Source organism: Perca fluviatilis, chromosome 21, assembly GCF_010015445.1.
Source record: "Perca fluviatilis chromosome 21, GENO_Pfluv_1.0, whole genome shotgun sequence".
In the NCBI taxonomy this organism is placed as follows: Eukaryota; Metazoa; Chordata; class Actinopteri; order Perciformes; family Percidae; genus Perca; species Perca fluviatilis.
This window is the reverse complement of record NC_053132.1, coordinates 19,176,633-19,203,428: the sequence shown is the minus strand read 5'-3', so window position 1 is coordinate 19,203,428 and position 26,796 is coordinate 19,176,633. Positions and strand designations below refer to the sequence as shown.

Here is a 26,796-nt window from a genome sequence, read left to right as displayed (position 1 = left end):
TGAGTTCAGGTAAGTATGTTATAAATCTAAATTAAAGATGCAATATGTACATGAAATATTTTTACGTGAAAGTGTATACAAATTTTTTCCATAATTATGTGACGAATACAAAAGTAGTTGAATAAGTTGCTTTAAGGTTTAATGTAAGTTTATAGAAATAAAACCCTTAAACATGATTGAGTGGTTCAATCACTATGTTGCTTTATTGTGATTGAACACATTTTCATTACAAAAATAGATTTGAGTGTGGTATCTAATATCACATAACAGTGCAATAGTCAGCTTGGTGACAGTTTGATTAAAAAAGAAACACTTTTAATCACATCTCCTGAGCTTTATGTATTTTCTATAACACGTGTTACAGAATCTGTGCAAATTATTGTTCTTGCAGCTAAATTTGCATCACAGTTTTTCTGGTACATTCATTACAGTACATTGATTGGCAGCACGTAATTAGTTCATCAAGTATTAGTCTAATAATAAGTCCTGTTTCCTCCATTAACGCTGCATCACTTGTGGTCCATTTTCAACACGTCCATACTTTCCAGCCATATCTCACACTATCGTCCATTAAGGCAAGACTACATCAAAAGCTTCACTCACTTAAAGCTAATTTCATAGTATACCCTTTGACTCTAGAAAAAAAGCAGTTTGATACATTAGGTATGTGAGGCACAATTGCTACATAAATACTGTGATGTAAAAGTTCTAAAGATTGGTCTCAGAGGCCAGATCTACAATGTTAGATCATAAACACTTTTGGTCTTTCTCTTTATTGCATCCATGTCACTTCAGCTTCTCTGTATTCCTCTTGACTATGGGGTAGCTGTCATCTTCAGCATGTTACCCTCATATGGCTTAACACTTGCATTACCCTTATCCTATCTCATCAGCTCAAGCAAAACGTATAACCTCCTCCACATCTCTTGTGGCCTCCGCCTGGTCGTCTACTTCAGAGCAGTCCAGAGAACGGTCAGTTCTTTCGTCCGGTTTATGCACTGCAATCTGTTCCTCGGAGTCCCTTTCTCTTTCATGTATGCCTTCAGGGAGTTTATAGTTCCTCTTCCTACACAGTAATCCTTTCTTAGCAGGTTTTACCATAGCCAAGAACAATGCACTAACTCCCATGCCGACTGCACAGGAGTAGAAGGCTGATCCGTAGTTCTCAGTCACATCCACCAGCACACCTGGGGATAGAGGAGAATGAACAGGAAGCATTAAAAAATGGGCACTCCAACAAATAACTTAGCATGAGTATAACTCAGCATGTGGAAACAGTTGTATAATGTCTTCTGATGCTGAGAAAACCTGATGGTGCCAATGTGATCAGGGTTATCTACAAAGCTGTAGTAAACAGAAACCATAGCCAGTATTTAGAATACATTTTTCACCACAAGCTAACCCTTACCTCCAAGTGGTGGTCCAGCCAGCCCAGCAAAGCTCTGTATGAACACATAGACACCAGCAGCTGAAGACATCCTCTCTATGCCCACCACATCATCCTCAGCCAGCATGGGGATGTGGGTGCATGCTAGGGTTCCCATGAAGAACCCATACAAAGCGCAGCACACAGCCAGGCCGTAGAACTCCGTAACCAAAGTAAATCCAACCAGATCAGCGGTCATTGCAATTACACATGCCAGAAGCACTAGCAGCTTCTTCTTCCTGAACTGCTCCCGGTTCAGCATCCACCCAATGGAGAATCGGCCAAGGATTTCAGCCACAGCCATGGTGGAGAGCATGTAGGTGGCGCGGTCCCGCTCCACACCTCGACTCACACTCAGCTCGATGATGTAGAGTTGAGGGGCGAAGAAACCGAGCGTGGCGAACAGTCCAAACAGAGAATAGAGAATGAAGCTGCATTCTCTGAGGACAGAAAAGTCTAGAAGTTTTGAGTTCTTTGCAGATGGCTTTTCATCGCCTAATTTCATTTCATCGTCATCTTTCATCGCTTGTTTCTCTGCATTTTCATTCTTTTTCTCCCCAGTTACAATTTCTATAACCTCTGCCGTACTGTTTTCCACAGATTTCCCTGCTTCTTTGTGCAGTAAAGTCTTCTCCTCTGGGCTGCTGTCGTCTGTGTCCTTTAGAGACTGGACACCAGAGTCTCCTGTGCTCACAGAGCCTCTAGTTAGCTCATTGTCCAGACTGTGGGAGGTATTTTGTGCATATGAGGTATTGTTTATTATAGACTCTTCTGGATTTGTGCCCTCTACATTATCTGGTGTACTGAGAGCTTCCAGTTCCTTTGGGGACGATCCGTCAGTCTTTGTCTCAGGGGTCGCTCTGGGTTTGATAATGATTGGCCGAAGCAGAGCACCACAGATGATGATGGTGCTTTGCAAAGCTCCTATCACTACCATGGTATGTCGCCAGCCAACATGGTCCTTCAATGCAGAAAAGGCTGAATGACAAGAGGAGGTATTTGGTCAGTATTCATCATTTAAAGTGCTCATATTATGCTCATTTTCAGCTTCATAATTGTATTTAGAGGTTATATCAGATAAGGTTTACATGGTTTAATTTTCAAAAAACTACACATTGCTGAAGCTCCTCTCTTCACCCTGTGTGTTGAGTTCTCTGTTTTAGCTACAGAGTGAGGCATCTCACTTCTATTCCATCTTTGTTGGGAGTCGCACATGTGCAGTAGCTAGGTAAGCGCTGCCAGCTTGTCAGAAGCAGAGTATGAGGCAAGGGGGTAAGCTTTGCTTCAGAACTCGAAACTCCTATGTCGCCATTTATTTAACAATATCACCTCTCGTTAGCATTCCATTGACTACCATTCATTTTGACGTCACTTTGACAGCGAATAACTTTACATCTGAAGCGTTTAAAGACTTCATTTGTCCATTGTTTATTTCTAAAGAAATATGACAATGTATAAAATGCTCCATTACCTTGTACCTCACGTTATGGCTCCGTAGCAGGCGTTTTTGTAAAAATAGGCTAACGATTAGTTACACAGTAGTGGAAGTAAAGGCATAAAATAAAATAAAATAGAGCTGTTTGGAGCAGTTTGTGAACAGTGTTTTCTGTTGGAGATGGTAAGTCCCTTTGGGGTGGACTTTTGGCTTTTTCACTTTGTAAACCTATTACATGCACAAAAAAGATATATAACACAATAAAGTAAAGGGAAAAAGCCAAAATGCATAATATGAGCACTTTAAACTACATATAATAAGTAAGGTGTGTATGTGGCATCGACTCGAAATAAACTCCAGTGCCCATTTTCATGTTAAGGAAGAAACATGTTTTTAATAGTTTTTGGAGGACTGCACTGGCCATATTTATTTGTAGGATCAGTTGATTGTTGGTTTTGCTCTTTTCTTGGTAAATGTTAATAATAAAAATATAGTAGACAAATAAAAACACATTCATCACATGGTTTTCCTAAACCCTTTACAAACGCTTGTCTTCTCCAATGTGCATAACACATCAGTGGAAGCTCTTGCACTCACCTGGTGCTAGGGCAAACATGGACAGGGACTCTCCAGTGGAAGCCACAGCTGTGACCAGAGACCGACGGCGAGAAAAGTACTGGGAAAGGATGGTCACAGTGGGCAGGAAGGTCAGACAGTATCCTAGACCTGCACAGTTCAAAAGATGCAAGTTTATCAAATGTAATTCAGCTAGACAAGCTGCTGAGGAAAAAAAATTAAAAGAATAATAGCAGTATGTGATGTTCAAATAGGGAGACAAGGGAAGAAGAAAGCAAGTCAGTACCTGCAACTAATCCATAGGTGATGTACATTTGATTGATGGAGTTGGTAAAGCTGGTTGCAATGGTCCCAGCGGCAATAAGTAATCCTCCAATCATAACAACCAGTTGGAACCCAAAGCGGTTAGTCATCACAGAGGAGAGAGGACCTGAGGACCCATGGAGACCAACTCACAACTTTGTGGTCATTTCAATAGACTGTACTTTGCTTTTGCAGAGTAGCACCCACATAACCTTATCAGCTGTACTCACCGTTGAAGGTCATGACAAACACGCAGATGGAAACGATCCAGGAGACCCGACTGTTGGTCTCTCCAAACTCCTCCATCAGGTCCTGCAGAAAGATACCAAATATCTTGATGGTACCATAAGTGAAAACCTCCACCAAGAAGAAGGCCACAGCCACCACCCATCCCCAGCCTCCATCAGGGGCTTCTGGGTACACATTGGGCCCCAAGAAACGTGTACCCTTGACTCCACACAGTGCCATGACCTGTAGAGAGAAATTACAGTTTTAGTGACTGGCATAGTGGGTCAGCAGCTGCACTAAGTAGAATGCGAAACACTGCCATAACCTGAAGTAGAGTGAGACCTCTTCCTGCAGCTCCCCCTCTCCCGTCTTTGTCGCACGGGGAAATGCATGCGCAGAACAGCCAATAGGAACGAATAGAAGTCTAGTTTTCTCTCATACCATTTGAATTGCAATATGCTGAAAGATTATGATGGAAGTTTTGCCCAGCGACGCCACAAATGAAGTGCCCACCACAGCTTTAAAAAAAAAAAATCAACAAAGTAAGTAACGTTAGCTGTGAATCTATAAGTCAATGCAGCGTGCGTGTACTGCAGAGGTGACCAATAAAACGTAAACGCGCACTGCACGCGGATTAGCCTACGTTAGCATAGCTGCCTCACTAATACTGGACGACTGCCAGTGTAGCTAACGTTTTAAACAAAATAGTTGTTTACCCTGAAGAACCAAAAAAAAAAACATATTTTACACAGACATACGGGGGTATTTATAACCTAATAGGCAACAGTTTTGTGGTAAAAGAACTGTCGAGTTTCAACGTTAGCTAACAACAATAACAAACAACTATCAAAAGTAAACAGCTATGCGCGCCTCCGTCCTGTGCAGCCTGTCGCACAACAGTCAGCTTCAAGTTTTGCCAGTGTCTGCGCCTAAAATATTTGAAGATGCTCCTCGGGGGTTAGGTCAGACCTGCTCTTATAGTCTTCTGTTACAAAAATTTAACTGATTTGAAAGCTGCTGGCCCACCTGTGAAGTAGTTTAAAGTAAGCTACTAAACACTGCTGTAACCAAAGATGGTAAGGAAAAGCCAGCATTAGTTAATGAAAGTTCAGCACCTCTTTGCACAAGACATGGGTCTAATCAATGATTAATGCAAAATCATGTAATCTACAACACATTAAAATGGCCTTTTGGCCCTGATTCTAGGCAAAGCATTAGGGCGGGTTATGTTAAGTAATATGAGAGCAAAATGTTGCACAACTTTTATTTGTCTCTTTCAGCCCTTTTGCTTAAGAGTCTTTACGGTAAGCAGGGTAACACAAACTGTCTTCTTCACTTTTGCTTTTTCGGCACACCTGAATACCTAAACATAGCATCGTCATGTTTTGTGTTTTTAAAGAATGGACAAAATAATGATATACAAGCAACTCCGTCCCAAATAGAAATTGTTCTAAAGTTATAAAATCAAACCTTTTTAAACAGCTTTGGCATAATATAAAATAAATCCTCATCCACTTCAATCAAGGTACAGATCTTGGCACCTTTAATATTGAAACCAGGTGACATAAAATTACATTGTCTTTAAACTAGTTGGCACTCGTTCCCATGTGCAATACTGTTTGGGGCAATAAATCATCACTTCTAAACCTAAATACATGAAACATGTTTTATTCTGCTTAGTCTTTCCCATGTGTCTCAACCTACCTATGTCTGCTATTATAAGTGATTAATTAGTGTAGGCTACCATCACATTTTGAACACACACACACCAACATTGACCTTATATGTATATATTTGCTTAGTAGTTGGCAGCTGAAAGTTCTGGAAAAAGTTAGTGGAACTTGAGTTTAGAATAGATTATTATGTCATCTATATATCTAAGGTCAAGAATGAACGCTTAACTTAAAACGTGTTAATGTAGACATTTTTTTAACAAACTCAATCCAGTTTGAATCCATGAACACTTTTTTCTACCTTTGTAATAGGATTTTTCCATTACTCACAACAGTTGACTTTCCTTTTAAAAAATCTCAGTCAGTGGGTCAATTCACTTTCTCAAGTTACCCATGTATAATCACATGCAATACGTCAACAAAACTGAAGCTAAGCAACTATGAATATTATGGACATTAGGGTTTACATAATATATATATATATATATATATATATATATATATATATATATATATATATATATATATATATATATATAGTTTAAGGCGTGGATGAATACGGCTATGGCAAAAAGTATACAATTTGGATTTACTTAAAAGTCCTTGCTGTGTTTCTAATTGCTATACCTCATTCACCTTTTTCTTTTTTGTGTATCCAAAAAACAAACTTTTTAAAAGTAGTTCCACTAAGATCAAATTATTATTAAATTACATTATATAGGCTACATATCAATTTCCTAAAGCTAAATGGCATAAAAGAAACCTAACTCCCCATAGGCTACTGGTTTTGTTGTGTGGGTAGACGTGCCTGTCCTGTTACAGGATTATTAAGTTAAATATTAAATTATTAAACACACACAAGTCATGTTTTGCACACATAGTAAATCGTTTGTTTTCAACAGGACAATTTATGATTATCTTTATTTTTTATTTAAGAGTGGTGGGAGGGGGTGTTGATATTGCATAGCCTAGTCGCAGATGGTCCGTAACGTGCATGCGGCTGACGCAATAAGTCCGGCTGCGGCTCATGTGACTTTCGTAGCCGCTAGCAAACACTTTGAAAGTGCTTGTGTTTGTCGCCTTTTTTAGCCATATAATTCATTCAAGACGTGCTGCATCTATGTCTTTTCATTTTTTTTGTACCAAAGCAAAGATACTATACATAATAAAATAACTTGTATTTAGTCGGTCTCACCTGTGTGTTGCTTCAGACGGAAGTAGGGTATTCCTTGGCTTGACCGGCTTTACTATCCCTGCTGTAATCAAAACCCACTGCTGTCGCGCGCAGCCTTCAATGAACTACAGCACTTTCCTATACGCTCACGTGTATGTGTCCACAAGCACGCTTACAGACATGCTCTGTCTGATACAAGCTCGCATTCATGACCACCCCGTCCCTAACAGGCAGGGAAGGGGCTAGGAAGGGGTTAAAGAAATCTGGTTTGAGCCAGTTCTCCGTCTGCACATTACCCCCAGCCCCAGTCAACTGTGCGGGGCAGAGTTGTTTAGGAAAGGTCTGAGTTCATGGCTGGTGTGTGAGAGATTCGCCCACTGTCCAAATCAGAAATCAATTCAATTCAAAGGGGCGTAATGGCATGGGAAACAGACTCTTACATTGTCACTGAAGTGTTTAATTGAAAGAAAATTGTACATACATAAGTAAATCAAAGTTCTACTAGAATAAAATGTAAACAAACTTCTGTAACATTGCAAAATTGTAGCCAAATATATACATGAAAATGGGTCAAGTTGAACTAATACATGTAAGGCCTATAAGTAAAGATAACTTAAGATAAAAATAAAAATTTTTGGACATCGTTGAAAATATATACATACAAATAAGTGAGAACTGTAAACACTGCAACATTTTTGAGGTTCTGTATCGGGTGTACAATGTATCTATGTACAGAGATCTGGTCAGTGCAGGAATACACAGATGATTGATGGTCTTCATGGTGGTTTTATTCCATTTGACGTCCTTGTCACAAGAGCTCACAAATGTTGCTGCTGTTTGCACATTGCTAGATCGGCATTAATCGATTAGTGGTCAACGATTAAATTAATTGCTAACTATTTTGAATACAATTAATCGGTTCAAGTAATTTTTCTGCAGACACAGTTTTTGTTTCTCAACCATAAATGCTGATATTATTTCTATATTAAAGTGATGGTTCGGAGTAATTTCACCCTAGGGTCCTTTGCACCATGACCTCGAGCCAAACACGCCCCCAGAAGCTTTTTTCACCTGTGTCTAACATTGGACGAGTTAGCGTAGCGTAGCGTTATCAGCTGAATAGCTTAGCGCAGGGGCTAATGGATCCGAAGTGTCTTTTAACATTACCCAACTAATAATGCCCGAAATGATACCAAACGTCTACAGTAGTACAAATAGGTTATGTACTCATAAAACGATGGATTGTAAAGTTTGTAAGTACACCAGAAGTTTATGTAAATAACACTTCCCTGCTGGCTTCTCGTCTCTGCTGCTGCTGCTGCTGCTGCTGTTACTACCGGGCAGTAAGAGTGCTTAGGGCCGTCTACAAATTACAACACCGAAAAGAGATGCAACAAAAATATTTATTAATTTAATGATTAAATAAGGTAATGTCTCCAAACTTACCTCAATTATTACTTGTCTTCTGCTAGTTATATTACAGCACTTACTTTAAAAAAATAAGTTAAATTAATAAATATTTTTGTTGCATCTCTTTGGTTGTTGTAATTTGCAGACGCCCTAAGCCACCTTTACAGCAGCAACAACAACAGCAGAGAGCAGAAGCCAGCAGGCAAGTGTTATTACAAAACTCTGGTGTAACTAACAATTTCAATCCATCGTTTTATCAGTCTTTTTCATTTCTTATATTAGTGGGCGCTGAATAATAAAGATACAAAACATGAGTCCATTAGCCCTGCGCTAGAGCTATTCAGCGGTAACCTACTCCTCGCAACTGTATGAAGACCCAGTGAAAAAAGCTTCGGGTGTTGATGCAAAGGACCCTAGGGTAAATTACTCCGAACCATCACTTTAAGAGACACTTCGGATCCATTAGCCCCTGCGCTAAGCTATTCAGCTGATAACGCTACGCTACGCTAACTCGTCCAATGTTCGACCCAGGTGAAAAAAGCTTCTGGGGGCGTGTTTGGCTCGAGGTCATGGTGCAAAGGACCCTAGGGTGAAACTACTCCGAACCATCACTTTAAGACTTGAAGAAGTTTGGTAGATGCAAACTTTGGGCCAAATGTGAGTCCTCATCAGAGACACGTACCACCCTCTGATTTTATCATCTGTGGCAAGCTATTTTAGTTAATAGAGTTGTTTTCAAGTATAGATTTTGTATACTTAAATTCTACAGAAATATGTTTTGTGAGGACGATTTCACTGCAGGTCCAAAAATATTCTCTTCATTTTCTGTATGGTATAAGCAGAACTAGCAGAAGGGAATTCAGCTACAGAACAGCGTTTCATATTTAGTGAACTGATTTAGTGACAGTTTCCAAACACCACTCCCTCACTGACTTTCATACATACATTTATCATGCAACTTTAATTTAATTAAGTTTACGTTTGCATTGTGTCATACATGTGTTGTATACAATCATGTCCACTGGCTGGTATGCTTTGCCGCTCATAGTTTAAATAACAGTGCATGCCAGCTAAGGTTTAAGTGAAACCTATGTAACCCTTTGCAGATTTTGACCCAATATGGCGGAGGGTTTCACCCTGTTTCTTCTGTCTGGGATGCTGATGTGTGGACTGCTGCTCCACACGGTGTCACAGCATGGAGCCAATGTTGATAAGCCCAGTAAGAAGCCCAATTTCATCATCATACTGGCAGACGATATAGGCTGGGGTGACCTGGATGCTAACCAGCCTGAAGAGAAGGCAAACAACACACCTTACCTCAACCTGTTGGCCGAGCAAGGACAAAGGTGGATTTATGAGTGTATACCTCATCTGTTATGTAACACTGAACTCCCTGTCATATCATCAAAGTCTAAAGTTAATCCAATTACCTAACCTTTTTGATATCATAGATAGTGTCGAGGGCTTGTACTGCACAGGAAAGGTTATGTGTTATATATCCCTTGAGTATGAATGATTTTCTATACTCTTGCACTCTGTGAAATTCAATTTCAATTGCCAACAAGTGTAAAGTGTCATTTCTCCTAAAAATGTCCTTACTTTTCCCAGATTGACAGACTTCCATTCTCCTGCCTCAACCTGCTCCCCATCCCGTGCGACCATCCTGACTGGCCGTTATGGCCTGAGAAACGGGGTGACTCATAACTTTGCTGTAGGCTCTGTGGCCGGTCTGCCTCTGTCTGAAGTCACCTTGCCCCAGCTCCTACAGAAGGCGGGATATTACACCGCCATGATCGGCAAATGGCATCTCGGCCACAATGGACCATACGCTCCAACTAACAGAGGTAAGTGGGAGCTTGGCATTTATACCCCAAAAAACCCCTGGGGACCCAACTAAACACAATAGGCACATATCAGACTGGAAGTGGCGTGTGAATTCTGGTTAAATTAGTCACTTATATTTTCAGCCTAAAGCACTAAAGGAGCCTAAAGTTTGCTCTTGTAAAACACCCCACTTGGCCTAAATTGAAATTCAGTAGGGATTGATTTTCGGTATTTTTTTACCTACAGGAATGGACAAATCAAAATTTGAGAGCAATATTAACATACATTTATAGTAATTAATCAGAATCTGAAATAGCTTTAATGGACGAAGTAAGTGTGAACACATACAAGGCGTTTGACTCCAGGTTTTTGTTGCTCTCAAAGTACACAGAAATAGACATACAGCTAAAAACAAGGACAACAAAGGTAAACATAAACATTTTACTACTATGTTCAGATATAAGTTTGTATATGAAAAAGTAAATATATGTATATAATTTATATATACTCCATAACCATACACATAGGCTACGTAGATACATACAGACATTTAAATTAACGGAACCATGTCATATGCATATAGAAACTAACCCTTTTACATATCATAAATGGACATAATCCTTGCCAAAGAAATCCATTCCTTTGTCAAATACATACACGGGAAATGTGCCATGTTGTGAGTAAGCTAGCTCGCAAGTTAACTAATGGGGAAAGGTACTTTGAAGATTTGAGCCAACGTGTGGGCTGTGTGCAAACGTAGGGTTTAAAGTAAACTACTAATTTATAAAAGAAATGTTTTACAATAGTAAATGAGGAATGAGGGAAGTGGCATGCTACAGCCGCAAACAAAAATAGGATAATTCATTGATTCATTCAAGAGTCAGACATAATAAAGAACAGAGAGTATAAGGTTATGATGAAGACAACATATAAATATACTCAAAAGTTATAGTCCAGCCTTGAAGATGTGCAAAATAGCATCAGTATTGTCCGTAACAGAAGAGTTGATGAGATGCAAATTCAGTGTAACAGTTCAGCTGTAAACAGTTGGATTATAGGATTATAAAAATGCAAAAATATTTGGATACGCCATGTAAAACATTGAGATATGAGCTAACACACACTGTTCCTGTTGCACTGTACTGTATCTCTCCAGTTCAGTGTTATTATAAACCATTCCAGCCACATTGAGTGTGTGAGCGAATCTCTCGGCCTCGCTGCAGGGAACGACTACACAGGACACAACTCCCTGCAGCTGTGTCTTGCGAGGCGACACACTTGCTCTTGGCTTTTCGCCTACAGCTGGCTCAACAACAGCCCCCTCTACCACTTAGCCCTTAGCCACCCCTCCTCCACCTCACCTCAAACACCCTCGGCATGTGAATCACATTATATTTGTAAGCTTGTGCAACAACAACAGGTGAATCCACACTTTAGCAACTTTAAGCCATCGGAGCACCCATTGACCAGATTTTCTCTAATATGTAATAACAATGTGTTTGTGTATTAGTTTCTGTCACAATCCAAACATTAATCACTGGTACTTACAGCTGCATTTATAAACATTTGCACCATGTGTATTGTCTCTTGGACAGGTTTTGACTACTACCTAGGTATTCCTTACAGTAATGACATGGGCTGTACTGACTTACCTGGATATAATTTGCCACAATGCCCTGCCTGTGAATCATCTGGACCTCAAGTGATCAGGTGTGGCTCTGTACTTGTCTTCAACTGACAAGTGTTCTATCAGACGTTCAAATGCATATGTGTTCCTTCAAAGCACCACAGAAACTGTAGACATTTCTTAAATAATGTAAGACTGGGGGCATTGCATTGTTATCAGGGGACTTGCAAAACTTTGCTCATGACTTACAGAACACAAACAGACTCTGCTACCCAACCTACTTTGCAAGACCTAGAGCTGTACAGTACATACAGTACGGTAAATAGTGCTGACCAGGCCACACCTTTTTCCCTAAAACTCCCTAACTAATTAAAAGAAACTGTACAGCCTCATTCACACACAAACACACACATATACCATTCATCATGTTATTATGCTCCCATGGTCTAGATTGAAGAGGAGTGTACATGGAGGCTGTTATTCCAAAGTGGGCCTTCCTCTGATTGAAAACAGCAGTATTGTGGAGCAGCCGCTCGACCTGTGGACACTAACGGAGCAATACAAATCCACTGCAACCAGGATTATACGCAATGCAAGGTACAATACAGCTGCGTGATAGTGCTTATGTAAATCATAAGGTTGCACTGCTTCAGTTTCTTCATATGATGTTAAAAAACTGCATGCTAGATGTAGCTGTTAATCATAATAACAGAACCTGGGTGTTTCTGTTTGAGTTCCCTGTAAATATTTGCTGTGAATGAATGAAAGGGAGTGTAAGATCAGCTTTTATCGAACCTTCTTATGCATCCTGTGTGTTTGAGTCAAACAGGCCCTTCTTCTATCGAGAGTAAGCTTCTACTTTTGTTGTCAGTACATCTTTCACTGACTCAGCAGCCGGTTAAACCTGGTCTGTCAAGTGTGTATTAGTGTGAAAGCTGCGGAGATCGAGAAGATACTGAGGAAGTAAAACGTGTTTGTCAGTAGGGGAACGAAACAGCCACCCAAACACACTACTTTTAAAAAAAAAAAAGGCCACTGCACTGTTGTCTCCCATGTCCCGTGAGAATTGGTGACCCGATCATGATAGGACCAAAACAATTCCACTTTTTTTTTTTTGGAGGCTATGATAACGTAAACCCTGCTGTTTGCAGCTGTCTGTGAAAGGCAACATCCCTTCAGGGTGTAGTGCGGGGTCATGTGGACTAGTGCAGCAGTTATCAATCACCCATGAACAGGCTTTCATCCAGTGAAGTCCTTTAAAGTGACGAAGGCTGTGTCCCAGACATGTCAGGAAGTTGGAAAGTTCACATTCCTATGAAGAAAAATGAAATGGCAACACAGACTTAAAGTAGGAAACATGCTTCAGCGTGCACATTCACATCCTATCAGCGCCCCACATAATAGTTTCCAGCATTATTTAATTTTTTATAGATTGTTTTTTGGGCATTTCAGCCTTTAATTGATAGGAAAGTTGTAGACAGGAAAGGAGGGAGAGAGAGGGGGAATACATGCAGCAAAGGGCCGCAGGTCGGATTTCGAACCCTGGGCCACTGCAATAAGGACTGAGCCTTGGTACGCGGGGGTCACGCTCTACCAGGTCTGCTACCAGGGTTCCCCGTTTCCAGCATTATTAATACAACAAACTATACTTGAGTTAAAAAATGAATAAGTAGTTAAACAGAATTGTAAATGTTATGTTAGAGGTGGCAGTATTGTATGCTAGCAAGCCACTGAACATGAGCTAATACTGTACGTGAGATATGGTTATTATTTGTGTCACCTTATTAATTGTCCCTGCAGGGAGCGAGGACAGCCCTATCTCCTCTACATAGCGTTGGCTCACATGCATGTTCCCCTGGCCCCTCCGCTCCCCCCAGAAGTATCTGCCGCCGGCCGTCGCCCAGAAGACGTGTACACTGCCAGTCTGCGAGAGATGGACAGCCTGGTGGGGGCAGTAAAGAGCGCCTCTGATGACACAGACAAAGACAATACTCTCATCTGGTTCACCGGTTTGTCAGCTGTATGGATTATGTCTGCTCTTCCACACTACCAGTGTGATTTTTGAATTTTTGTGTTGGGAAGCAACAGTTTATAGCACTATGCCCCATACAAATTTCCACTTTGGGGACAATAAAGTGTTTTTCTTTTCTATTCTTTTCTATTCTATTGTTATCTTTAAAACAGCCTTGATCACAATCTTATGTGTGTGTTTAGGTGACAACGGCCCTTGGGAACAGAAGTGCCAGTTTGCAGGAAGTGTAGGACCTTTTATGGGAAAGTGGCAGACCAGCAGAGGTATAAAAAATAAACTTACTGAGAAATTGGAAACGACCTCCATGCATGCTTTATGAGGGGGATTGATACTGTACATTTTATTGCTGTGAATCCTCATATTCCTAAAGTCACTTTTTGCCTGTGTGTTAGGTGGAGGCTCAGCTAAGCAGACCACCTGGGAGGGAGGTCACAGGGTGCCAACTGTGGCTTATTGGCCTGGGAGGATCCCTGCAAACACCAGCAGCTCATCCCTGCTCAGGTACTCCCATTTTGCCAATAAGCAGAGATATTTTAATTCCCTCAAATACTGGAGGATGAATCCTAATGGATTTAGTGATTCTGTGGCTTTTCATCTAGCTCCCCCAACAGGTCAAATATTTAAAATGTTAACGGTCCTCTCCTCTCCTGTTTATGCCCTCTTGCAGTGGTATGGACATCTTTCCAACCCTTCTGTCCCTGGCAGGGGTAACTCCCCCCTCAGACCGACGTTACGATGGCATTGACGCCACAAATATCCTCCTGCATGGTGATCAGACTGGTCATGAGGTACTCACTAGTATTAGTCAATCTTACTTTGGTTATTGTCAGCGGGGGTGGCGCATTAGGGTCTTGTTGCCGACGTTAATTCTTCTCTTTTTTTCTTGAAGTTTCTGTTCCACCCCAACAGTGGTGCTGCGGGGACGTTTGGTGACCTGCAGACAGTTCGAACAGGGAAACACAAAGCTTTCTACATCACAGGTACGGGGCATATACAGGCTATGTGTGTCCAAAACCAGTCAGTGTTCATTGACGTATGCCACCATGGTGGATCGATGGTATGCCCAACTATGTCAAATCTAGTGGCCTGTCTGTATTCTCAGAGCATAACTCAAAGACGCTGCATTTTACCAGCTTCCTTCTCATAGTGCATCATGCGGCATTTAGGTACTGTCATTTTGCCTGTTTTTCTAAACCACACATAACCTCAGGCTCCGTCATTTAGTACACAAAGGATGACAAACGACTCACCGAAAAGAAAATGTACATATCCTACTGGAATATTACATGTTTTTGAGTTGAGTGTTATATTTTGTCAAGAAAAATAAAGCGTAACCATTTTGGTGGAACCACTTTAGTGTGTGATGACCTCCTTAAATTCAGTTTTAATACTGAGGCTATTGTGAAAAAGGGGCAACAGAGAATTCACTTACTCAGGACACTGAACTCCTTTTCTGTCAGGCCGGTCATTCTCTGTTGTTTTTATCAATCTTTTATCGAAACCCTTGTGACTTTTTTATTTTATTTGCTGGTTTCACAGTCTCACAGTGAAAGACAGAAACAGCCTGAACAGTATAGACAAAACCTTCTCTAAAATTATTGGTGTGAAACAAAGAGAGGTGAATTCTCTTTGTAATCAACAAATCTTGCGTAAAGCAACGAGCATTTTGTCTTCTTCAGACCATGTTCTTCAGAGGGAATTTTCTCTGTTGCCATCAAGACGTCGTTATATTTGACCTGCTAATCGCCACTCTAACTCTTTTATTCCTTCTGCAATTTGACTATTAAATGGATAACTCCTCTCTAGGGTGTAGGCCTATATGTAGGCTTGTAGGATTAATAAAAGTTGATGAATTGAATTGGGCAAGGCATGTAATAAGAAATACACATATGCTTGTTTCCTTGCAGGTGCAGCTGAGGCGTGTGGTGGTGCAACAGGAAGGCAGCAGCTCCACGACCCGCCGTTGATATTTGATCTGGAGCGCGACGAGGCTGAGGAAACACCCCTGGAAGTGGAGACACCTGAATACCAGACAGTAGTGGAGAAGATCACCCGCAGCAGGGAGACGTTGTTGTGGGACATTGCCACCGACAAGTCAGTGTCCACAGCAGACTACAGAACAGACACCTCAGCAGTGCCCTGCTGTGACCCCCAGCAGGCTGTTTGCCGCTGCCACAAGCAGCACTGAGGGGTGGCGAGATCACACACACATAAACACACACACACACACACACACACACGATAGGCTGAAAGAGAGCCCACAGATGTAAGCAAACGGATATGGAGATAAATATCTACTTTAGATGTGCTCAGCTGTTATGTGAATATGTTTTTTGGGAGGTCCAATGTCCAGATATAGCAGGAGACGTGCAAACAAGCATAAAGAACAGAGATGCAGGCGGCTGCTGAACTTTGGCCAGTATTGGGAGGTCAATAATTTGGGGAAAACAACATCTATCAGACAGTAAAGACAAAGCTCCAATTTATGAATTTGTTGCAGTTTAGTTTGTTAGTTAATGTTTGTTGATGTCCAAAACCTAGCTTTATTATTAGTATTCTTGTGTTGGATATTTGATGAGATTTGATACAGGAACATTAGCAACAAAAATTAAGTTTTTTGTTATTAAAATTACAACACAGTTGAATTACTTCTCAGCTTTAATGAGTCTCTGGTTGAACAGCTCAATGCAGCATGTGGGTGTCCTAACAGCGCCACCTTTTGGCAAATTAAATGGTATTACCATGTTACTTATTACAACAGTCCTATATATAAATGTTATATATACATTATACACACAGTAAAAATCCTCAATATAATCTATATATGTACGCATGGTAAGTGTATGCGTTGATGTGTAATACTTCAAACATTTTTGCAAAAAGAATATTTAATACATCAAAGTAGAAATGACTGACTTGCATGTTAATGTACTGTATTCAGCATCATGTAGTAAATAGGAAAGATGTTCAAGATATCACTGAGATTGAAGGACCTGTAACTTTGTCGCATACAGCTTCACCATCGAGATTTTTCACAGTTAGCTGTTGACCGCTCCTCCCACAGAGCCCACTCCTCCACATACATTATCAGGTTACATTTAGGCTCATCTATCGCTACCAGAATTAGTATGACAGCTGCATCTGCAAGTCATATAATACTTACTGCATGTAACATGATTTAAATAGTGTATCCCACCCAAATCCTTTTTCCTTCTTGAGTAAATGACTGCTCCTTGTTACTGAGGTGTGACACATTTAATGCCCATTGATAGACTCCCAGATTCCAGAGGCCTGATTGACAAAAGAAATGCCTATATGATAGATTTTCAGATGCTACTTGTAAGTGGCAGAAAACAAGATATGATCTGAAGAGAGTTGACTCATTTCATATTTTATTTATATTATTGTCTGATTGCATTTGGCTTGTTTAGAAGCTGCTAATGTTTCACCTTTTGTGTAAATCTGGCCCCTTGGTTACTCTACATCGGCTGCATCTCCTCTACTACCTTATTCAGTCTGCTCACTAATACTAGACAGATCAATCGCGTCCATCGGATTGCTACCATGATAATATTGCGCAACAATAATGTCACTGTTTTGTCAGGGTTTCATTACTTAAAATAAACACTGTTGTTGATGGTGGGACTCTTAGTCTTTGAAGCTTTCTAACATGTGAATGTGTTTTAATGATGAGTGAACCTTCCACTCTTTTTTTTTTTTAAATTCCTTACAAAAAAGTAAGAGGAACGCAGAATACAGAAACACCAGGAAGTAACATTCTGGCATTTTACCCTAGGCCAGCAGGGGTACAGGGGTGCATGATATGGAAAGGTACGGGTGCTACAATGTCTCAACACAGGGATATTTATTGTCCACCTTTCCCTGCTTGTAACAGTCTGATTGTTATGCAGGGATTAGATGTTTCATGAGAGGGGGTTTGGTCAGTTACTCTGATTGCCAAATGGAGGGAACTCATTCTCGTCATCCAGACAGACCGGGCCCTCAGCGAACTCGTGCTCTGGGAAAACCTCACCCTTCTGGGCTCCACCATCCTCAGAGTAACCTGATGAGAGAAGGGAGGAGGCAGAGGCCATGAGCCGTTTGACAAGTTTGAGAAACCATTTCTGAGATAGAAGCTAATTTTAAAGGTCCAATATTATTGCTCATTTTCAGGTTCATACTAGTGATGCACCGAAATGAAAATTCTTGGCCGAAACCGAAAACCAAAAAAAGAGGAAACCAAGACCGAAAACCGAAACCGAAACACCGAAAGAAATTAAGCCAATTATTAGTACCATTGCATTTATGGCTATGACTGTGTACCAACTTTACTAAAATCAAGGCATTGCAATTGTATAAATTAATATTAAAGTTTAATAAAAAAATATCTAGCAGAAATATGGCTACAATCTGATAGTCACATACAGTATATAGTAGCCTAAGAACAGAATAGCTTACCTATTGTTGTTATTATTATTATTATTATTATTTGAGGCACTTTCTTGTAGGATTTCACTGAACATATCAGACAACGAGGGTGCATGCCCCTCATCTGGTGCAGAGAGACAAGTCTTTTTTTCTGCGCTCTGATCTCCTCCTGCGCTGGGCGCTGCTCCGTGCGCGCTCCGTCTCCACGAGGGTTCTCCGCATCCATCGCGGCCTGGATCATTTCTCGTGCGCCCTGCTTTATTTCCGCATCCAAGTAATGGTCTTTATAACGCGGATCAAGTACAGTCGCGATGAAGTGCAGAGGATCCGAATAGATCTCACTGAAACGTGTGCTGACAGACTCTAAGAGCACTTTTCATTGTTTTCACTCCGTGGTCCGTCTCAACCTCTTTGCTTAGGAGACGCTTTGCAGGTGGATCGGGTACTGACACGCGTGCAGGTCGCAGTTTCTGTTTGCGTCATCACAACATTTTCGGCCGTATTGTTTTGGTGATAAAAGTGGCCAAAAATTTTCGGTGGCCGGATATTCGGTGCATCCCTAGTTCATACTTGTATTTTGGGTTCCTACTAGAACATGTTAACTTGCTTTCATGTTCAAAAAACACTTTATATTTCGTACTGTGTCTGAATATGCCTGTATTCACCCTCTGTCTGAAACACTCTGTTTTAGCACTAAAGCCCAGTCTGCTCTGATTGGTCAGCATATTCGGATCTTCTGCATCTGCGCTCACGCTGTCTCTGCACTACCATAGCAGCCGGGGAATGACTGTAACTGCACTGTAGCGGCACTTTCTAACTATATATAGTTGTGACATCACAACTAGAGTGCGTATCGGCCCGAGCCTGGCCCGCGTCCGACAGAGAAGTAACCGAACCCGACCCAAGCCCAACAGGCATTAAGATATTTATGTCCGAGCCCGACCCAAGCCCGACACAGTTAATATCTCGTTTTTTTTTCTCATACTAATGACACATGCACGTTTGTTTGTGTGGAAAGCCCACTTTTATTAAGAAACTGTAGGAAGGCATTCGGAAATGTCAACAGATGAGCACATCAGCGCACACGGGGCAACAAGCGCACATTAATAAGCTGTTTAATTTAAAATGTCCAATGTGTTAACCTTTCCTGATTGCTTCGTTTCCGACCGTGGTCAGAAGACCAGGGGAGAATCGTTGCCTCCAGGGCCGACGTTATAAAATGAATATCGTTGGGGTTAAAATCCTGTTTCTGGTGAGCAAATGAATGAACTTGGCTTTCAGTCTGGGGTTTATTTCGGACACCGCACACACTGTGTACAAAACTTAAAATTATTCCACCAACTCTGCTCCGGTTGCATACAACACGTCTGCTTCCTCTTTCTCTATCTCTCTTCGAACCCGAACATCATTTCTAAATATCTGTCCGAACCCGGCCTGGCCCATCGGGCTCAGGTTGGGTATCCATCCTCTAATCACAACTGTACGGAAGTCCTGACAGCTCATTTAAAGGCACCGTTTGTGAATACAGTGCATTTCTCTGGATTTAGCGTTTTAATACTTTCAAAGTATTTATATAGCACCTCGACCTGCTTCATATTAAAATATTTCTGACATTATTTGCATATGAGTTGTTTTAACTTTAAGCAAAACAGCACCATATTTTAAACAGGTTTGAGGAGTTGCATAACAACAGTGGAAGCCTTAGTTAAAACATCACACTTAGTATAAGAGCTAATATAATGTTCACTGTAGAGTTTAAGGATAACTGTACGGTATTTGGTTAAGAATCTTGGAAAGGTTTTCCATCAGTTTATGATTAGCAATACTGTACCCATAAGAGTGGTGGAGGAGGGTGGGGTTGAAGGGAGAGCCACAGTGGCAGCGTATGATTGGCTGGCTTGTTGTTGAGCAACATCCTCTGGATTCTCCTCTTCCTTCTGTTCTACCTGCTCCTCGCTGGAGTCAAACAACCTGCCAGACAGAGCAGACAAAGATTTAACAATATCATTTACAGATAAAAGAAGCAGAAACCAATGCCACATTTTAAAGCTGCAATCTGCAAGATTTTTATGTAAAAAAAAAAAGTTATGGCATATTGTTAACATGCAGACATGTATGCATGGTGCAGCCCACTTAGACATACACACCTGTGTTTTTGGACTAAGGCGCACTCTCCTCCATCCTGTGGATCCACATTATAAATGTAGAGACACCCGTCTGAGGACGCCACCAGCAGGCGAGGGAGCTTCTGAATCCTGACAAACAAAACGCACACAAGATGTGATACACATAAATACACCTTGTGAAAAAACATCCCTCTCTTGTCTAGCACTGCCTTACGTGGCCAGGGCGCAGATGTTCTTCAGGCCGAACATGTTGAGTCGCACTGTGGCGAAGGCTCTGTCCTGATGCATCATGTCGGACACCTGGGTGGGCAAGTAGGTGCTGGCTGCTGTGAACATTTTGCCCACATATGCTGACCATGTGGGAGACTCCTCATCTTGACTGGTCGGAAACAACATGAGTCATGCGTTTTAACATTAATAAATCATTACTGGAGACATTCTGATTTTTCTTTTGTAAAACTGGATTTTACATAGTAAGCCACTTGGTTGATTTTCATAGGGACAGTACTGGATTGCTTTACATCAGAAATACAGCAGAGGGTGCTGTCATTCCATGCTATGTCCTTTTCTGAACCAGGCAAGGTTCATGGGAAGAAGACTTCTAATACAGAGAAATCACTTGTTATTTTAAGTCGCTTTGGAAAAAACATGCAAAATGAATGTAAAGAGGAAAGCATCTTATCAAAGATTAAAACAAACAGTCAGCAAATAACAACAGGGTTTATTTTGATCTGAAGCAATACTTCATCAGCTTTATCTGCACATTGTGTCTAAGATGGTTAGTCAAGTAAGTAATTAGCTGATCCACAGAAAACTAAATATATTAAACAAGCAGAAACTAATTGTGTGCGTGCCTACCTTGGGCTGTGCTGCTCCAGTTTAAAGATATGGACTGTCTCAGTGTTGCTGGAGGCACACAGGAACTGGGCGTCCACACTGAAGGACAACGAACTGATGCTAACATATCTGACACACACACACACACACACACACAGAAAAGGACAACAAAGTTATGATTAAATGTAAATTTTTATTTACAAGGATGCATTACTCAACACATGATGAGAAATTGTGTGTGTGTGTGTGTGTGTGTGTGTGTGTTGTGTGTGTGTGTGTGTGTGTGTGTGTGTGTGTGTGTGTGTGTGTGTGTGTGTGTGTGTGTGTGTGTGTGTGTGTGTGTGTGTGTGGCCATTACAGTGTCTTGTAGTCTAATGTTTCCACCACTCAGCTACTCACATTTCTGTAGTCTTAATCACTGATACTGGGTCATTGACACAGCGCATCCACAACCAACTACCAAACTACCATTGGCTACTGAGCAGCAGGAGATGTCCAACTCACCTTAACAGTAACTGTTGAGTAATAGGACGGCCATTTAAACAGCTGACCTTCCTGTCACGAGCCCTTTGTTTAATCTCTGGCTCCCAACCACCATGAATCATCTTGTCCGCAGATTGCTTGTTAATACTTTCTGATTGAACAATAGAAAATATTGAGCGCTAACCTTTTCATCCCTCGGCGAAATTCAAACAGTCTCTGTCCTTCAGGAACGCTGAAGACTCTGATAACGGTGCCCTGCAGAGGAGAAAGAGGTCAGACAGGCTGATGGACGATTAAAAACAGAAGGAGGGATGAACAAAAGGAATCCTCACTTTCTCTGATGCACTGGCCAGTTTGGTGCCAGAGGCATTGAAGGTGAGGGCCGCCAGAGGACTGTCGTGGGCTTGGATCAGCGTCAGAGTGCTCTAAAGGGGCAAATAAACCACCAACACTTGTTACTGTGGGGTTTAGCAGAGATGTGACAACAGCTGCAATTATTTCCCTTTGTTGTGTTAGAGTTTAATGTGGCCTCACCAGGTTGTTGGCATCGTAGACAGTGATCTCTCCGATGGTTGCGCTGCCAGGGTACGCCAGGTAGGAGTTACTGTGGTTGACGGAGAGAGCGCAAAGACCTGCAAGGGAGTACAGAGGATGGTTTAGGCAGTTTCCTTTCTTCTTTTTCTCCCCTGTTTTTCTTTTCCTGTCTTTATTCTTCAACACACCTATTAGACCAATATTTGCCAGTTGCTTTACAATGGTGCTTATCTGTCTGGGTCTATTATTTGTTTAGTATAGTCCAGAAAACTGCCAAATCTAACAGGATATGCATATAAACACCATGCATGATTTGAGTACTTTTTCATTTTGAGTATCTATTTTATATTACAAGACTATTGGTACTGTGCACCGTGGAAAGTAGCTTGAAAGCAACCCCATGTGCGTTCTGAAAGAAGAAATAACACAGTCATTATTCTATACAGCCTTACTTGGTCTGGTATGACCAGTAGCTTCTGGTGGCTAATGTTAGCAAACTTGTTCTACAGCTGGCATTACTGAGTCAGTTTGCTTTATGACTCCTCTTTGCCTGTGCTACTTTCACACTGTGTGATAGCATTTCCTGTAAATGATTTGTGGTAATAGTTGCCTCTATTCAGCAAAAGTTACATATCACTTTAAAGTGAAGTAATTAACAAGATTTTGGTCAAAGTCAATAGGAATCAATGTACAGATTTTTGATATGGTCTACATATAGATGTCTGTATCACAGTTTGAGTGTACCCGTTGGGTTGATGGGTGTGTTGAGCAGGGTTTTGAGTAGTTTCATGTCTTTGATATTGTGGATGTAGACCGACTCCTCCAGGCACACCACCAGCCGCTGAGGTAACAGTGACAGACAGAGACAGATCACCATAATAGAATATATATGACTGCACAAAGCAGAAGCAACAACTTTAAAGGATTAAAAGGTACAGAGGATCTATTTCCTGTCTCACCTGTCTGTTGAGCCTGACGGAGAGGATGTTGTTGGAGTAGCTGTAGTTACAAATCTCTGTACCTTTCTTAAAGTGGTAGACGTTCATTCGCCGTGGCATGGACAGACTGACCACCACCACCAAGCTGCTGGAGAACAGTCGCTCCACTATATACACATCTGGACACTCTACTGGTAGATGGACGAGAGAAAGACTTTGAATAACTTTACTCAGAGAAGCAATGTTGGCTCATATCACCGGTGCAGAGAAAGCAAATGCAATATCTTTTGTTGTCAAATTCCTATACAATTCCTAAAAAAATATTATTTTTTTATATAATTATAATGCTACTGAAGTGGAGATTTCTGGCTCAGAGTAAAATAATATGCCTTATATCCTATAAGCAAGTGTAGAATAATCTCAAAATTGACCAGTGCATGAAATATAAAATGTGCTGTTGCCTGTTAGTGTCTTGCCTTAAGAGTCAGTCATCAGACAAATAGAGCATTATTGAGCTCAAACTCCCTTAAACTGACTCCAAACCTCTTTTGTTGTTGCTATTGAGGATAAGAAAATCAAACATTCCTTTGTTTGCATATGCAGAAGACTTCTGACATCTGCAGTAACTTCACCTTAGGGAGGGGATGCTGCTGTGTCACAATGTACTTACTGTATATGCTATTTGCATATGCAGTACATTTGCTGCAGGGGAGCTGTTATGTGACAGTACATACTTCCTGTCATTTTAACTCTTCTGCAGAGAATAAAGTACAGTGTCCATCTTACCTCCCTCGTGGATGCAGTCCAGTTTGTCCACAGCAGTGACAGAGAAGAGCTGGTAGCCGGTCTTGGTGCCCACTGACAGAGAACTACAATAAAACACAAACCATTTTACCAGCCACATCTTTCAGGAAAACACCTTAATAACACTGTAATTACAGGATTCAATTCCATTTTACACATTACAATTCCATATTAAATCTGATGTTTTGCTGTAACACAGATAACACACACAATAACATTTGTTGTCAACATTTTCATACACAAAGTCTATTATTGTCAAAGTGAAATAATCCCAGAAAACCTTGTTTTACTTGTTTGGTATTACTAGCACTACACTAACAGATCATTGAATAGAGTGGTTAAAAGGAATAGCTTGCTATTGAAAAGAATAGGATTACCAATGCACACGCACATGTGCAATCTCTAGTGTAGGACTGCATAACATGTAATGGCTGCTATGACTGTTAGTTTCCATCAAGGAAATAGTGCAGGATCAGTGTGATCATCATATACTCGTATAAACTGAGTGGACTTCTTTACAGGACATGATTTCTTCCAGACTAGCTTATCTTGTTTAGACAACACAGCCATTGAAATACGCTAATTTCCCCCAAGGAAGCTTGCCTAATCTCATGGCTGAAGTTGAAGAAGAAAAAAAAACATGATGACAAAGCGATAAGAAGGCCAGGTTGACGGTTAGGTCACCTGGTTAGTTTTACAACCAGAGCCACAGGAGGTGTTTACATTATGTAAGGGGACACACCGTTCAGTTGGACTTGTTTGTTATGGTTAGTAATCCCTAAACAGGGGACAGTGGACACCTACAGCACAGGTGTGAGTGGTCAAAAGTATTGGGCGGTCACAGTAAATGACACAGGAACCTCTGATTGCAAAGTTACTTTAAATAATATTGCTATAACCCAAATTTTACATTTGCTCTCACAGTTAAATGTTTATTGTTAGAATCTAACATGTTGTTTTAACTGGTGTTGTGAATCAAGGAGGCGGTAAACTGAAAACTTGCATGAGACGCTATAGGCCTATGTTTAATCAATTGTCAATAAAACAAAAGTTTGGTTACTAAGTGTCTAGTTTAATATGCAACGGGCCTTGGAGATTAACACAGTGGCCTACTTCACTTTCAGCTGCTAAGGACTAATCTAGAAGTTTGAATGAGGCGTACAGAAGCTTGTAGATTCATTTTGGACACACACACACACACACACACACACACACACAACTGTCTGATTGTTGGCGCTCTTAGTGACAAAAAATAAACCAGAGTATGTAAATGAGACAGTAAATAATTATGCAACAGTCAGGTGCATCAAGGAGACTGAGTTCATGCTGAGTGGGCCCAGCCCGTAGGTCGCTTACGTGGTGTCCTGGTTAAACGAGGCACAGATGAAGGCTCGGTCCACTCCGGGACCGTCCGGTGCGTCCTGGGACTCCTGGGACTCCATCGGAGCCGCCAAATACCCTCTCCTCTCGCTGGCCGAGGATGGAGGCCTTGGGCTCGGGTCGATCCACGCCGAAACCCGCTTCCCCTCCTCTGCCCCCGACTCCAAACGCCACGCTCACACTCTTCAGGGAGAGCGGAATGTCCGGGCAGTTTGGCTCAGATGCAACACATCACGCGACGAGTAAACTATCCCGAATCTGAACAGGATGGAAGAGGAAGGGTAACACCTCCCCAGTGAGCCGTTGCACTTGAGCCAGTCGATCACTGTTGTTATTATGTTATTAACTTCCAATATTCACACAGCAAAACAAAAACAGCTGATGGGTGGATGCGTCACCCTAAGGTGCATCGCGATTGGCTGGCGGCAACATGTCAAACCCTCCTTTCCGGCGTTTCCATTGGTCGAGCTGTTCAAGGCCTCAATTTGATTGAACAACACAGCTGCCAATCGACCAAGAGCCGCCTATTTTCCAGGGGAAATGGTTGATTGGCCAATTATACTTTCAGTCTTTTTACTAAGAATTGTTTTGATGATTTCATTGGATAAAAGACGTATCATTTTTACTGCCCGTCCATGCAGCGACACACGGCGAAACATCATCGACCCCAGCGAGAGATGTGCAACTGTTAAACAAAGCTATTTTGGTCTTATTTGACCTTTTAGATTATGTTTATGTTTGTTTTAGCTTATATTTACGTAGATTTACTTATTTTTTAATTTTATGTAAACATAATATTATTTTAATAAATAATAATAACGTATACTTTATTAATTCCACAAGGGGAAATTACATTATGTTTTCACTCTGTTGTTATTACACACATTAGTTATTATACACATTACAAACAGGCCTGAATTACACACACATGCTCAGTACCTATACATGCACTAATGGAGAGATGTCAGAGTGAGGGGGCTGCCTATGGAAAGGCGCCCCGAGCAGTTGGGAGTTCGGTGCCTTGCTCAAGAGCACCTTGGCAGTGCCCAGGAGGTGAACTCTCACTCACACACCAGCTACCAGTCCACCACCATACTTTGGTCCGTATGTTACATTAACCCAAATGTAGGTGTTGAATATTGAAACATTCCCTAAATTGTAATATAGCCTATTTATTAGGCTACAGACAATAAATATGCTTGGTACAACTTGTATGATATGGTCACTAGTGGAAGTACATTTACTGTGCTTGTGAGGTAGCCTATATAACATATGATGCTTTATTATAGATTAAACTACCCAGCAGTATATACATCAATTGAAATATTTGCATTTCAACCAAAAGAATAAAATACTGTTTGCATATTAATACATCAGTAATAATATTATATATAATAATCTCATCCCGATAGGGGCTATATTTTTGCTTTTACATGTAATAGTTTAAGTGTTTTGCAGATAATACCCTCTTAATATCTGTCCCATAAAATACCCTCATGTTGAAAATTAAAAGAAGTCCATGCACACTGCAGTGAACCAGGAGGTCTAAATAAAGACA

General features: G+C 41.0%; 3 protein-coding genes across 7 annotated transcripts; 1 reads left to right on the top strand and 2 right to left on the bottom strand.

The window, feature by feature from the left end:
- Positions 1-176: 176 nt before the first annotated feature.
- Positions 177-7,079, bottom strand: LOC120551134 (monocarboxylate transporter 7-like). 2 transcript variants are annotated; one of them, XM_039788327.1, is made up of 6 exons: positions 6,837-7,079; positions 3,971-4,211; positions 3,724-3,867; positions 3,459-3,587; positions 1,409-2,404; positions 177-1,187 (listed from the first exon to the last, which is right to left on the bottom strand). In XM_039788327.1, the coding sequence occupies exons 2-6, from the start codon at positions 4,206-4,208 to the stop codon at positions 895-897; spliced, it is 1,800 nt and encodes a 599-aa protein (XP_039644261.1). In that variant the 5' UTR covers positions 4,209-4,211; positions 6,837-7,079; the 3' UTR covers positions 177-894. The 2 variants fall into 2 exon arrangements, with proteins under 2 accessions (XP_039644261.1, XP_039644262.1); XM_039788328.1 differs by lacking the exon at positions 6,837-7,079 and adding an exon at positions 4,294-4,404.
- On the top strand, positions 4,398-17,351 carry arsg (arylsulfatase G). 3 transcript variants are annotated; one of them, XM_039788329.1, is made up of 11 exons: positions 4,398-4,510; positions 9,332-9,571; positions 9,834-10,069; positions 11,645-11,759; positions 12,127-12,273; positions 13,477-13,685; positions 13,891-13,971; positions 14,101-14,209; positions 14,376-14,496; positions 14,598-14,688; positions 15,616-17,351. In XM_039788329.1, exons 2-11 carry the CDS (start codon positions 9,345-9,347, stop codon positions 15,894-15,896), a joined length of 1,617 nt encoding a protein of 538 aa, XP_039644263.1. In that variant the 5' UTR covers positions 4,398-4,510; positions 9,332-9,344; the 3' UTR covers positions 15,897-17,351. The 3 variants fall into 3 exon arrangements, with proteins under 3 accessions (XP_039644263.1, XP_039644265.1, XP_039644264.1); XM_039788331.1 differs by lacking the exon at positions 4,398-4,510 and adding an exon at positions 8,387-8,427; XM_039788330.1 differs by lacking the exon at positions 4,398-4,510 and adding an exon at positions 8,765-8,882.
- On the bottom strand, positions 16,354-25,640 carry LOC120551137 (WD repeat domain phosphoinositide-interacting protein 1-like). Of its 2 annotated transcripts, none has more exons than XM_039788332.1 (12): positions 25,215-25,640; positions 23,841-23,923; positions 23,076-23,245; positions 22,861-22,957; positions 22,117-22,214; positions 21,915-22,007; positions 21,767-21,837; positions 21,121-21,228; positions 20,477-20,641; positions 20,284-20,391; positions 19,968-20,107; positions 16,354-17,771 (listed from the first exon to the last, which is right to left on the bottom strand). In XM_039788332.1, the coding sequence occupies exons 1-12, from the start codon at positions 25,298-25,300 to the stop codon at positions 17,650-17,652; spliced, it is 1,341 nt and encodes a 446-aa protein (XP_039644266.1). In that variant the 5' UTR covers positions 25,301-25,640; the 3' UTR covers positions 16,354-17,649. The 2 variants fall into 2 exon arrangements, with proteins under 2 accessions (XP_039644266.1, XP_039644268.1); XM_039788334.1 differs by having other exon boundaries at positions 23,076-23,242.
- Between the last annotated feature and the right edge of the window lie 1,156 nt (positions 25,641-26,796).